Source organism: Gallus gallus, chromosome 4, assembly GCF_016699485.2.
Source record: "Gallus gallus isolate bGalGal1 chromosome 4, bGalGal1.mat.broiler.GRCg7b, whole genome shotgun sequence".
Taxonomy (NCBI): Eukaryota; Metazoa; Chordata; class Aves; order Galliformes; family Phasianidae; genus Gallus; species Gallus gallus.
The window spans coordinates 48,770,846-48,783,502 of record NC_052535.1 but is presented as its reverse complement, the minus strand read 5'-3'; the positions used below and the strand labels follow the sequence as shown (position 1 = coordinate 48,783,502).

General features: G+C 50.8%; 1 protein-coding gene and 1 long non-coding RNA gene across 9 annotated transcripts; one reads left to right on the top strand and one right to left on the bottom strand.

The window, feature by feature from the left end:
* Positions 1-509: 509 nt before the first annotated feature.
* HOPX (HOP homeobox) lies at positions 510-9,272 on the top strand. 8 transcript variants are annotated; one of them, NM_001397354.1, is made up of 5 exons: positions 510-629; positions 769-864; positions 3,878-3,959; positions 6,288-6,456; positions 8,583-9,272. In NM_001397354.1, exons 4-5 carry the CDS (start codon positions 6,313-6,315, stop codon positions 8,658-8,660), a joined length of 222 nt encoding a protein of 73 aa, NP_001384283.1. In that variant the 5' UTR covers positions 510-629; positions 769-864; positions 3,878-3,959; positions 6,288-6,312; the 3' UTR covers positions 8,661-9,272. The 8 variants fall into 8 exon arrangements, with proteins under 8 accessions (NP_001384283.1, XP_046795836.1, NP_001384281.1 ...); XM_046939880.1 differs by adding an exon at positions 1,638-2,344 and having other exon boundaries at positions 510-864; NM_001397352.1 differs by having other exon boundaries at positions 510-864.
* LOC121110672 lies at positions 3,842-7,675 on the bottom strand. The gene is made up of 2 exons (XR_005859569.2): positions 7,123-7,675; positions 3,842-5,788 (listed from the first exon to the last, which is right to left on the bottom strand). It is a non-coding gene; the product is annotated as an uncharacterized LOC121110672 (long non-coding RNA).
* Positions 9,273-12,657: the final 3,385 nt, after the last annotated feature.

Here is a 12,657-nt window from a genome sequence, read left to right as displayed (position 1 = left end):
GAGTCAGTACTGACCAGTTAGGAAACTAACTGAATGGAAGCCAAAGAATTCTGTAAAGCTGTGTCGCCAAAAACCCCAGCACATCATTAAAAAGAAAAACAGGAAAGCAAAGCAGAAGATGGCTTTTGCAGTCTCCTTTTGCATTTGTGTGTCGCAGGGAGAAAGGAAGATTTTGCTCTCCTTCTGCTATTGGTTTTCAGGGGGTGGGGGGAGTTTTTGGGAAAGCACGCAGGTCACTTCTCTGCTTTCCTCTCCAACCTTTTTCCATCCTGTCTCCATTCTTCCGTAGGGGGATATTCAAGCCAGGATGGCCAGGAGCTATGCGTTCATTTCTCCAAACAAAGCGTCTCCAGCCAACGCGCTGCCGTAGTGCAAGTATTTGGATGATACCCAAGCTTCTGTGAGATGAGTCCCGACAAGTGGGATGCCAAACGTATGCTGCAACTGCTGGCTGCTCACTGCAGTGCCACGGCATCATGCAAAACTGTTGAGAGCACATCACACCAGCTGCACTTTTTCCCCTGAAGGAAGGAAGACTCCTTGATGGGCCTGGAGGCAGTCTGCATGCTGTTTCTTTAATCTGACTCTCCTGTCAAAGGGACTGCATCTGGGGCCAGGATATTTTCCAGGTGAGGCACAAACTCCAGCAGTACTCTGACTTTCTCCCAGGAAGAGAAATCTTAAAGGACTTCAGGATTAGAGAAGCCTTAGCTTTTGCCATCCGGACACAGGCAGTTTCACGACATGACTTTAGTGCTGTTGCTGCAGGACTCCCAGCAGCTCTGATACCATTTCAGTGGCACGTCTCAGCCTGAAATACTTCACTGCCAGCGCTCCCTGTGCAAGTCTGGGCTGGATTCAGAGGTAAGGAAAATAGTTCTTTTTTTCCACATTAAAGACTTTCTCTCTGTCGATAGCAATAAATGATGGAAGAGAGAAGTCCTTCCTATTACTCACATTTTTCAGTGTTCGGGCCACTTGCATGAAAGTAAATCACAGCTCACAAATGCAAGCAGAGCAGCTGGGCCTGCACCCCTGTTCCTCCAGCCCTATCTCCTTGACCTACTCGCCCCTACCCATGGCAACCTCTGCTCCTGCTGCTCAGCACCAGCTACAAACAGGATGTATGGTCTTGGCTGGGTGCTGGCCCAAGACACGCAGGATCAGCTCTTCTCCCAGGAAGTTCCTCTCCCAGCAACGCTTAGTTTGTCTTGCAATATCACTATAGTAAAAGCACTTCTTGATAAGTGCCATCCTGCTAGGAGTATTGGCACTGGTTTGTCCACACTTGGGCACAGATCTTTTTGCAATAGCCACACTTTTGCAATACCCATGCCTTAGCCCGCGTCTCCCCTCACACTACAAAACCACTCGAAGTTGAGGACGGTTTTGTCTCATTGCTAAACACACGATAGGCTTTGTGCTTGTGTTTGTCCAGCTGCTTCTACCCAGGGGCAAGGCTCCAGCCAACTTCACAGCATTATTTTGCATCCACTGCCAGTTTTCCTTTGCTCTGGCAGATCAGCTCAGCCATTGCAATTGTCAGTCCTTTCTCCATCGCCTCTGATTTTCCAGCATCCCCTTCCAGCTGTCTGGAAGCCGAGAGAAAATTGTCTCCCCCCCTTCTCACTCCCTAGGACGCCTCTTTGGAAGCTGCTGACAGATGCTCCCCGTCCTCCCCAATGAGGGTTGCAGGCTTCCAGGTACTGCCACCTGTAAGAGGACAGGTCTATAGCAAAGGAGATGTCCTGTCCCACTCCCCATACCCTGCCTGCAGCAGCAGCACAGATTCAGGATCTGATCCTATCCCCTTTCAGCCTGCCAGCATCGCAGGGCTGACCAAAGCCAAGAGCCTTTAAGCCTGGACAAACCATTTACAGCGAATTAAAGTAAGATGAGAAGGAAGCCCTTCCAGGAGTTGGACTCGATGAGCCTTATGGGTCCTGTCCAGGAGCTGGAATTGATGAGCATTATGGGCCCCTTTCAGCTCTGGATATCCCATGATGCTATGATTCCCCTAAACCCGCAGGAAGCAGCCCCTCGGCGTGATGCCACATCAGGAAGCTGTCCCCTCTAGCCCTGCAGTGACTAGCCCAAGCAGCTCCCCATGCCACCCCTCCCAGGGGCCCCGGCGCACATCAAACCGTGTGTTGAGCTCTGCCAAGGAGATCGGTGCCAAACCTGAATTACCAGCCCCAAGAGGAGCTGTGGATCTCAGAAGCTCCTGCGATTTGCGGCAGGTTTTTCAGGCCCCCGCCTGTCACACACACGCAAGTACTTAAGCAGTCACCCGAGGACCTGTGGGGTGTTTCTTTTACACGCTTTTGGTCCCTACCAGCCCCAGGTAAGTGCAAGCTTTGAGCTGGGGATGCTGGGGCAGATCTGCAGCCGGGGATGGGGGGGGGGGCAATCCAGGGGCTGACCATTGGCCATGGAGGGGCCGGAGCAGCACCACAGGGCTGTTATGGGAGAGGTCTGTGTTGGAACAGGGGCAGGCAGAGACATCAGGCAGGGAGCACCGTGGGGACTTGTGTCGGCTGCAGCAGCTGCTGCACTGTTTGTGCTGTTCCCATCCGATGTTATCTTCTGAAAGGCTGAACGGGCAGTTTACAGGATGCGTGACAGGTGGCTTTTCCTTATTTATGGTGGGGTCCGGTTTATTTTTAAAGCCTCAGCCCCACCTTATCCTGTGCACCGTGCTGGCTGATGTTATCCACATGTCCGCATCTACATATGCCCTGGCTCAGCAGGAGGCAGAGCAAAGCTCAGGATGGGACACAGCTCTGCAGCTGAGCAGCAGAGCAGGAGGTCCTGTTCGCACGGAGAACAGCTCACTGTTTTGATCCCTGCAGTGTTAGTAAATAGCTGCAAGCCAAAAACAGGTGCCTGCATTCCTATTTCAGGCCTGAACGTGGGGAGAGCACTGGGGAAGGGGCCTGATAAGCTCAGCAGTGGCCATGAGATCCCACCAGTTTGGCAGGAGTTACTGCTCTGAGAGTTTTCCAGGGGCTTCTGGTGCAGTAAACAGTCAGAAAGCTGCACGTCCAGCCAGCTATTGTGTCTGTCTTTCAAAAAAGCAAAGCTGAGCAAATAGAGATCACCTCTTTTCTAGAAAAGAGACTGCTTTTTTTTGGTCAGGGTAGTAGATACTGACAGAATGAGCAGAGCCTGGCTGGCACCCTGGAGGTTGAGGGGATACCCCTTCCTGCTTAGGCCGGAGCTGGGAGCCCAGCCCTGAATGTCTCTGAGGAAGGAAGGTCTACATCCATCCTCCTGCTCCAAATTCACACCTAGGTCAGGTCACACAGGGTCTTAACAGGATGATTCTCAGACATCCCCAAGGATGGAGGTGCCCTCACCTCTCTGGCCCTGTCCCATTTATGATTCCCCCATCACTCCGAAGATTTTGTTCTCACTATCTAACAAGCTTTTCTTCTGCTGCAACCTGCCTGTGTCCACTGGCCATTATTTGTTGGCTGCTCCCTCCAAGGTGGGCCCAGAGGTACAGTTAAATGCTCCATCAGCCATGCCAAGAGCAGCAGCTGCTGCCTGCACAGCCTCTGTGTGCACAGCAATGCTGGTTGGAGCATCTGCAGCCCACAGACCCCCTGCAAGCTGCAGCTGGTGGCTATTCTCACACTGCTCCACCTAAAACCAAGATTAAAATGTGACTTCCTCCCTTCAGCTACAGGCACATGTAGCAGACAACGTGTTTTTCACGCTGTGGTTTCACTTCGACATCCGGCACACCATTTCCGTTGGGGTGTGCCACCCTCTGTCACAGAGCTGAACAAGTGCCATGGTCCCACAGTATTTCTGAAAGATGCGGAGGTCGCTTGCATCCTTTACAGTAGAAAATATATTTTTTCCAATGCAGAAAAATAAGCTAGCGGTGGTGCCTTTCAGCAGTTGAGCAGAACAGTTGTGATTCTCCATCTTCCTGCCAGGCTTAAAGAAAGGTAAGCATGAAAACCATCCTTCCTAGACAGGCGAGTGGTCCTGTGCAGCCTGAAGGCCAGACTCCAAGCCTGAGCTGCCAGCAGGTAGAAGACACTGTGCCCTATGGGAGTACACCTCAGTAACGTGGGGATTATCACAACTATAAAGATGAAACAGGAAAGTTAAGAGGCACGCGTTTCTTATGCAAAGCAGTGCATACACATTAATGCTCATTAGGATAGCAGGCTGCAAACGCAGATTTATGAGCTGCTAGGACCTGTTGCTGCTGGTGGCCTAGGATAGAGACATGATCCGGAGGTGATGGTTCATGAGGAGCCCTTTGGCATGTAGCGTGGAGCTGATGCGACCATGGAGGAACAGGAGGACTTGTGGCCTTCACTACACCTGCTGGCCATAGCCTCAAGTCCCAGGGAGTTTCTTCTTCATTCCATGCACTGCTTGCAGAGAGCCTCCAAAGGGCTTCCAGCCACGTGACAGCACCCACCAGGCTCCCAGCAGCTCACAGGGACAGAGCTTTACCTGCTTTCTCCCTCTACCTCTGAACCAAGCTTGTTGCTACCAGGCCTGCAGCCAGTGCTCTGCAAGCACGGACAGCTCAGCTTGCAGTGCCTGGGGCTCAGGGCCACCTCTTCCTCATCCATCCTTGACAGTGAATGATGGCATCCCTCAGCACACTCCATCACGCTTAGGGCTACAAAGATGGCGAAGGGTCTGGAGGGGAAGATGTGTGAGGAGCGGCTGAGGTCCCTGGGTTTGTTCAGCCCAGAGCAGAGGAGGCTGAGGGGGGACCTCATGGTAGCTACAGCTCCTCACTGGGAGCAGAGGGAACAGCATGGAGCTGCATCCAAGGAGGGTCCATTTGGGTAAGGAACAGACTCCCCAGGGTAGTGGTCACAGCACTGAGCTGCTGGAGTCCTAAAAACACCTAGACCACTCTCTCAAACATAGGGTTTGGATTTTGGGTGGTCCTGTGTAGAGCCAGGAGCTGGACTCGATGATCCCCGTGTGTCATCCAGCTCGGGATGTTCTATGACTCTACAAACGTTGCTCGAGCCTTAAGAAACCACTGTGTCACAATCGGTATTTACCAAGTGACTAATGTAGAGCAGGCTTTCTCACAACCAGCTCTATTTATAAGGCCCTATGCAAATGCCAAAGAATCTTTCTATTTGTCAAAGCAATCTTCAGCAAAGGAGGCTCAGTGGGGCATTTGCATTCTGGGATAAAAGACAGACATTCTGGGCTTGGGGACAAGGATCTCCCCAGCTTCTTGTGCGAACAGGACAGCTGGCTCCCTGCAACCTGCAAGGCGATTTTGGAGCTAAGCCCTATCCCAGCAGTGCTGCCATTCAGGTGAGAGCTCTCAGGCACCCGATACGCCCCAGGGTACAGTGTGGGTTACGGTTATCCTTCATCTGGGAAAACGGTTGGCTTTAAAGCTACGCGATTGGTGACATAGGCATTGAGGTTACATCTCTGGAGCCAAAGGGAAGGAGAAGCTGTGGAGGCAGGGAAGGTGGGCAGTGGGTGGCACAGCGGAGATATGGGCCGGGCAATGGAAAGCAGGAGAGCAGAGCGAGAAAGGCCACATTTCTGAACCCAGCTCCTCCCCTGCCACCGCCCCACAGCTCAGTTTCAGAAACACAGAGGTAATTCACTGTCAAAAGACTCGTGTGTCCTCAGGTTTCAGTTGGCCTGCCTTTGTGCCAGGCGGAAGCACACGTGAAGCCCTGCAGAGGAGAGGTGTGGGGCTTATCCGTAGTGTTTTGCTCCCAACAGCTCCTTCGTCTTTTGGCTTGTGATTCCCCTGCACAAACTTGCGTGGTGGCTGGGAAAAAAAAAAAAGTGAAAACACGTGGCTGGATGCCAGACGCTGTCCCCTGTCCCATAGGATACATGTATATTTTTTTTTAATTAATGACTTTAAATGAGCCCTCCCCCACTGCACTCGTTGCTGTGACATCACTCCCAAGTGACGCCCAAGCCTAAATACGGCTGTAAACAGGAATCGTCCCCATGGCAGTCACGCTGGCTATAAATCCAGCAGCAGAGAGGCTTGCTGAGCAGAAGAGAGGCTACAGCTTCCAGCCGGCTGGGGATGGTGAGGAAGCACTGCTGGGTGCTGCTGGGCATGCAGCTACCGCGACAGGGAAACTGAGGCAGGCACTGTCGGGAGGGGCAGGGCTGGGAAAGGAGCTGTGCCCTGCCTCGGCCAGAGGCCGCTGGGGAAGAGGGAGCTGCTGGTGACAGGGATGCCTAAGCTGGGGCTCAGCAAGCAGAGTCCCTCCAGTCTCAGCCTTGGCAATAACCCCAGCCCCTTTCTGTAGTGCCTGACCCCACCATCCAGGAGAAATGGCCACGGAGAAGTCAGTGACTCCTACTGAGGAGCAGCTAGAGATCCTGGAGTACAATTTTTGCAAGGTGAACAAGCATCCTGATCCCACCACGCTGTGCCTCATTGCAGCTGAGACCGGGCTTTCTGAAGAGCAGACCCTGGTGAGTGTGCACCCCTCGGCCTCCCCTTGGCACTGGCCCTGCTCTCCCCACACGTGCCTCTGCACCCTACACCCCTCCTGCCTACCCTGTCCTCTGTTCTTCATCACACACCCTGTGATCTTCTGCCCCCACAAGCTCCCTGCTGTACCTCTCATGCTACCCCATCACCACCTGCACCCCTTGGTCACCCATATACTCCCTTCTTACACTCTTATACTGCATACTACTTCATCCTGTGTACTGCACCCACAGGTCTTCTTTGCATTACCAACCCCACACTGCACCCATGGAGCCCTGCTGAACCCTGCCTCCTCCCTGCACCCCACCAGTTCCTGCCCCTGCATCCCCACATCCCCTTCCCCTGTAACCACAGCCACCTGGGCTTCCCAAATCACAGCTGGATGCCCTGTTGGTTTCCTTGTGGCCCCAATGCCCAACCCCAGGCTGGGCTGGGGGGCTAGCACTTTCAGCACCTGCTATGTGTCACTAGCTGGCAGCAGGGCCATGCATGATGTCCATTCCTTCCAACCTAGTAGTCCTGATAATTCCTTCTGACAATCCCAGGTACTCAAATGACCATTGGTTTTGTGGTGAGAAGAAATTGCAGTCATTTTAAAACAGATGCAGGATAGATACAGTTCCTGCAGGATGTGCTGTGGGACATACCCAAGCTGAGCCAGCTCTCCATCGCTGCAGCTAGATAGTCCAGCATCCCTGGACCCGTACATTAGGAAAATGTGTCAGCCTCTCTGAAAGATATGGAGGCCTCTAACAGTGTCTCCAGGGAGAGGCTACCTCTGCTTGGGACTTGCTGAATGCCTTGTGCTCCATCTGGCTGCCTGCTGGGTCTCAAAGGCAACCAGCTCCTTCCCAACGCCAGGCTGCAGAGCACCTCTTGTTTTGTTGCAGATGCGTTATGAACTCCTAGACCCATAGCAGGTTTCCTGGGTATAGAAATCAAACACACACACAGAAAAAGTTAGAAGCATTTTGCAGAGTTGCCAAGCCTGGTTCTCCCTGGGCAAAGCCAAGGAATAGGAGAGGCAAGCAAGCAATGCCAGTACTTAGCCTGTTCCAGGGAAGGATGCTGGATGTAACACCCAGGGCACTCCTGGAGATCTGAAGATGAAGGTCACGCTAGGAATAGGATCAAGATCGAGCTGCGATGTGCCTGCATTGCGTATAGCACAGACTCGCCACTCCTGACACTCAGAGTGCTTTACTGGCCAGATATAGCAAGCTTTTTAATGCCAGTAATATCAAGATGCAAATGTACTGAGTCAACAGGACGTGATGGTTAGGGACAGGAAGTGAAATCTTTTAGGCAGCAGGCAGGCAATCAGCTGGCTGCAGTGTAAGGCAGAGCTAGCGCGAGAGTCACTTGCACTGAATGCCATGGTTGTATCATTAGTGACTGGAATGGCTTCAAAAATAGATGTGAACAAATATAGCAACAGAATGAGCAGCAACAAAGCATGTCTCAGGCACATGCCTAAAGACAAGCCTGAGCTGTGCTTCCAGCATGACTTATACTTCTTACGGAGGTGGTGTGGCTTTACCCAACTGCTTTTGTCCAGCATTTCGAATTGCAGCTGAGCTGAAGTGGCACCAGCAGGTCTGGGAGCTGGGTTAGAGATGCCAAGTCATAAAGAATAATGTAGCCATTAATATTACTTGAAGACTAAGATCAATTTTAACCCACCTTAAAAATCTGTTTGTCCTTACATCTGCAGAGTGCCACTGTGTTTTCCCTCTCAGACTTCCTGAAGCAAGTTAACTTTTGGTTTCTGTCCTTTGGTGACCTGCAGTGACTGTTTCACTGCTACAGCCATGTATATAGACGCTGTCCAGGAGGTTTAGCCTACTTACTCTGTTTGCAAGACAAATCTGGACTCACAGCAATAAATCTGGACTCACCCAGGCTGTTGAGGTTTGGAAAGACCTGAAAGAGATGCACTCACATTTGACAAAACCTTTTGGTTATGTGCACCTTGCTAAAAGCAGCACCCCGAGTTTCCTTCGCCTCATTCCACATGCTGGCCCCATCTGCACCTTTTGCAAGGCTTTCGGAAGGTTTGCTCAGCCCACTGCACTCAGTGTCTGTTGGTTTTTTTTTTCCCTTCCAGAAATGGTTCAAGCAGCGCCTGGCAGAGTGGAGGAAGTCTGAAGGGCTGCCCTCAGAATGTGGGTCTGTGAGGGACTAGAGGATGCTGCTCCTGGCCCCATCCATGCTGTAAACGATGGTGAAGATCTTCAGAGTGGGTTTACTTGGGGTTCTCCTGTCACAAAAGGTTTCAAGATACAAAGCAATACCCTGATATTTAACATAATTTTTATTTATAGAAGATTATATATATATAATATGTATGTATATGTGTATACAGCTCCTGATGGCTGCATAACTTGTCTAGCAATTCCCATTAATAGCAGCTGCACAGGCCAGGAAATCTCATGCCCTTGTCCTGGGCTCATGGAAAAGCTGCCAAGAAAGGATCAAGCACAGGAGGGAGGAATAGAGATTTCTTTTCCCTATGATCCCAAGAGGCAAAGCATGCATGCTAGCTTTAGTATATAGAGCATCCAGAAAGGAGGGCAATTGGAAAACTTGATGTCTTGATCTTGTGATGTCTTGGTTAGTTTAAGGTGCCCAAGCCAGCTCTGGATATTGACAAGCTAAGAGCCTACATCATTAACAGACTGAGCCAAGATCCTTTGAATGTATGTCTCACATTTCTGTTAAAGATCACCGAAGGGAGAGAACTGGTCTTTTCTTTGTCCAAAGTGTGAATAAAAACCAAAGATTTTTGGTGAGAGAAGCTGTGTTGTGTCCCTGCCCATACCCCCTGCCCCAGGAACAGAAGGCACACTCCTCTGGGTGGACAACACTTCTCCAAGACAGAGTCAGCAGGCTCTGGGCTTCTCCCCTCTTGCCACAGAGCTGGGCAACCTCTGGTTTTAGGGCGCCCTCCATCCATCCACAGCAGCCCACGCAGCCCTGTGCACACCCCAGGCGTGGGGTGGCAAGATGCTGGTTGGGGGGCTCCCTGCAGGGTCAGAGGCCAGCTGCCAGCCCCTTTATGGTTATTCAAAAGCCAGAGTGACAGTGCTGGGGCTTTCCACAGAGGCCAGTTTCTGGTCCATCCTGGTACAGGACAGACTGAAAAGTAACAAGCATTATTACCTAGTGACCTTACCCTGTACAATAGGGATCAAAATCCTCCCTTTAGTAGATCAGTGAGTCAATTAGTGGATCCTCTGATAAATCCTCTTCTAGTTTGTGGTCACCTGCCTCTACTACTCCTGAAGGAATCAGCTTAATGCAGGGAAGATTAAGATACACTGACTGGCACTTAAGCTGCCATGTGCTTAGCAGAATTCTTATTTTTGCTTGTTCTTTTCTTCTCCTGCAAGGGTATGTTCATTTTGCCCCTTGCTGGAGAGCCTCATTTTCACATCAGTATCTCCAGCCTACTGCCAATGCTTGGACTGCCAATGCCAAGCACACTAAACTCACTGGAAACAGATAAAATCATTTTCTCCTGTGCCATGTCCTGCTCAGGCTGTGCTGCTTCCATACAATCCAGCAGCCAAACTGACTCACCCTTGGACCCAACTGAAGCTCCAGGTTTGCCCTGTAGAATGTGGCACTGATACCCATATCCAATAATGCCACTATTCTTGGGCATGGCAGAGATGTTGTAGCATCCCATAAGAGGGTCTGGATTGTCTCTTGGTTTCCCCATATAAGCCTGGTAAGAACACAGTAAAGGTGTGAAATGTGCCTTTAAAAACACAAATGCATTATCTCTGTTGGGCCCATTACTTCCCTGTCTAGGAAGGGACACACTCAGCCCATGTCTCCCCACAGCTGTAAAGGGCTGCTGGCTTTATGCTGAGCACTCACCTTATTAGGCACTGAATTTCCTAATGCTGTGCTGGTGGTTGCTGTCAACTTGAAAAGGACCTTCAAGTAATGAGTCTGGTTTTACAGTTCCCAAGGGATGTGCAGAAAAGGTCATTTCATTACACCTCCGAAACCCCTGCAGGGGTTTCATGATTGCATTTTTCTTGCTACACCATTACCACCTAAGCTATACCACAGGTATGACAGTAGAAATAATAATAATGTTATGGTCAGGGTGTGCCATGGAAAGTGGGTGAGGTTTTACAGCACGTTAGTGGTAACTCTCACGTGCCCAGGGCAAACTTGGAGTTGCTCATTCCGTATGGAGAGAGAGCAATGGTGTGAACTCTCCCTTGGTGGGAGAGGGTACCACTGGAGTCGTAACAGCACAGCGGGATGGTGGGTTTGTGGAGACTTTTTGGAGCACGGAGACACCCATCCGCTCTGGTACGTTTAAGGGTTCTCTCTCTTTCCAAGTAACTTTTCATCAGTTTAATCCAGTGAACTCAACAGCCCACAGATTTTTGTGCTCTGATTGCACAGGCGTGAATTTGCAAGCCTGCCCTCACTGCAAGGTTCTTCTGGGACATGACAGGGAGAGGGGGAAAGCATGTTTCTGTTTCATAACTTGCCAGGCAACCTCAACAGGTAGGAGATGGATGATTAGCCAGCCTAGGCTGCCCAGACAAACAGAAACACCTGTTATCAACGTTTGCATAGTTTACTGAAAGGTACCACGGGGACAGAACTGTTCCTACAGGGCTTTAGGAGCACAGGTGAAGACATATTCCTTAAAGGGCTTAAAAACTGCAATTTTAAACAATTTTAAAACAAAACCGTTCATCTAGCACAGTTATCACAAACTGTTCCTGATGGTAAGTGTCCCAGGCCTGGAGCAATCACACGATGCGGGCAGCTGTGGCAGTCCCCACCATGCAAAAAACACAGCAGGTGGGGCATTGCTTCACTGCTTTTAATATCACCTGGCTGAAAACTCTCAGAGCACACAGCCCTGGCAAATGCTTGTTTGATGACAGCTCAGCACCACAGAGACCTTTGTGTTGGCAAGATGCTCCTAGGGCATCTCACTGCAGACCCCCTGCGAGATGCCTGCTGACTTATCTCCCTGTCACACCTCCCTGTTGCTGGCAATGCTGCAAGCACGGCTGCCTGGCACCTCGGTGGGAACTGCTTGCAGGACGCTGGCCCCCTGCCTTCAGGTCAAGACAAGACATGCTTAGGAAAGCAGTACTCTTTTCAGGAGCCAAACAACAGTTTCAGCAGTTGCTGCCAATTGGCTCTCCAAGAGCTTTTCCTTGCAAAGGTGCAAGGGGGTAAAGGATAACTGCACAAAGTCCACCTCCTTGCTGCATTACAGAGCTGGCATTCTCTCTGCAGAGTGGCTCTACACCAGGCTCGTCAGTTTGCATGCACAGTGAGCACAACCACATCCAAACCTAACATCAAGTGCCACCCTGCAGCCCTGCTTGGACACAGCTTTGCAAAGGCTGCCTCAAAATCCATCTCAGGGAGGAGTCACACGTATCTCAGTCAGGTCCCTCAACTCACGTGATGATCATAATGCTCTCTCCAGTTCTAGAAAGATGAGTTTCTATTTTTTTTTTTTTTTATGGTGGCAAGAGCTATGAACAGGCAAACATCCCCACACATGATGTATCTTCAGCAGTTCTGCAACCTGAAGGAATTAAGCAATACCACTGACAAGAGGAGAGCCCCAGGAAAACCTTTGCCATTTGACCCTGCTTGTGCTTTCCAGGAGGGAAAATGGGGCCTTGCTGCAGGCAGACACAGAAATACCCCCCTTCTGCTGTCCAAACTGCTTTTGAGTTCAATCTCTTGTAAAGCTGTGGAGACCAGTGGAGTCAGCAGGACCAACCCATGGATACTCAGGTGCATGCAATGCACTTGAGTGACTGGAAGGGGTGGAGCCAAGATCCACCCCTTTCCAGACTTAAGGGCTGGCAGTGCAGGCAAAGGTTTCTTGCTGGAGATCCCTCCTGGAGTCCTTCTGAAGGTAAGCAGATCCTTTTCTTTGTTTCTAAGCCTTGTTGCATTTGAAGAAATCTTCACTTGCTGTAGCCTAGGACTTTGCTATTCTACTGTTGTTGCTGTACTTTCTGTTGCTTTACAGCACCCCACAATACAGTTTGCCCTCTTGGCTATCAGGAGATACTACCAGCTCACAGTGAGCCTGCAGTTAACATATCCCCCAGGTACCTTCCTCCTAAGCTGCTACCTAGCTGCTCATGTCTGGTCTGTACCTGTGTGTGGTATTG

Excerpts from the sequence above, each read along its gene's own strand:
- HOPX (NM_001397354.1), top strand. The coding sequence starts at position 6,313 with ATGGCCACGGAGAAGTCAGTGACTCCTACTGAGGAGCAGCTAGAGATC. Across the intron at positions 6,457-8,582 it reads TTTCTGAAGAGCAGACCCTG|AAATGGTTCAAGCAGCGCCT; the intron begins GTGAGTGTGCAC and ends TTTCCCTTCCAG.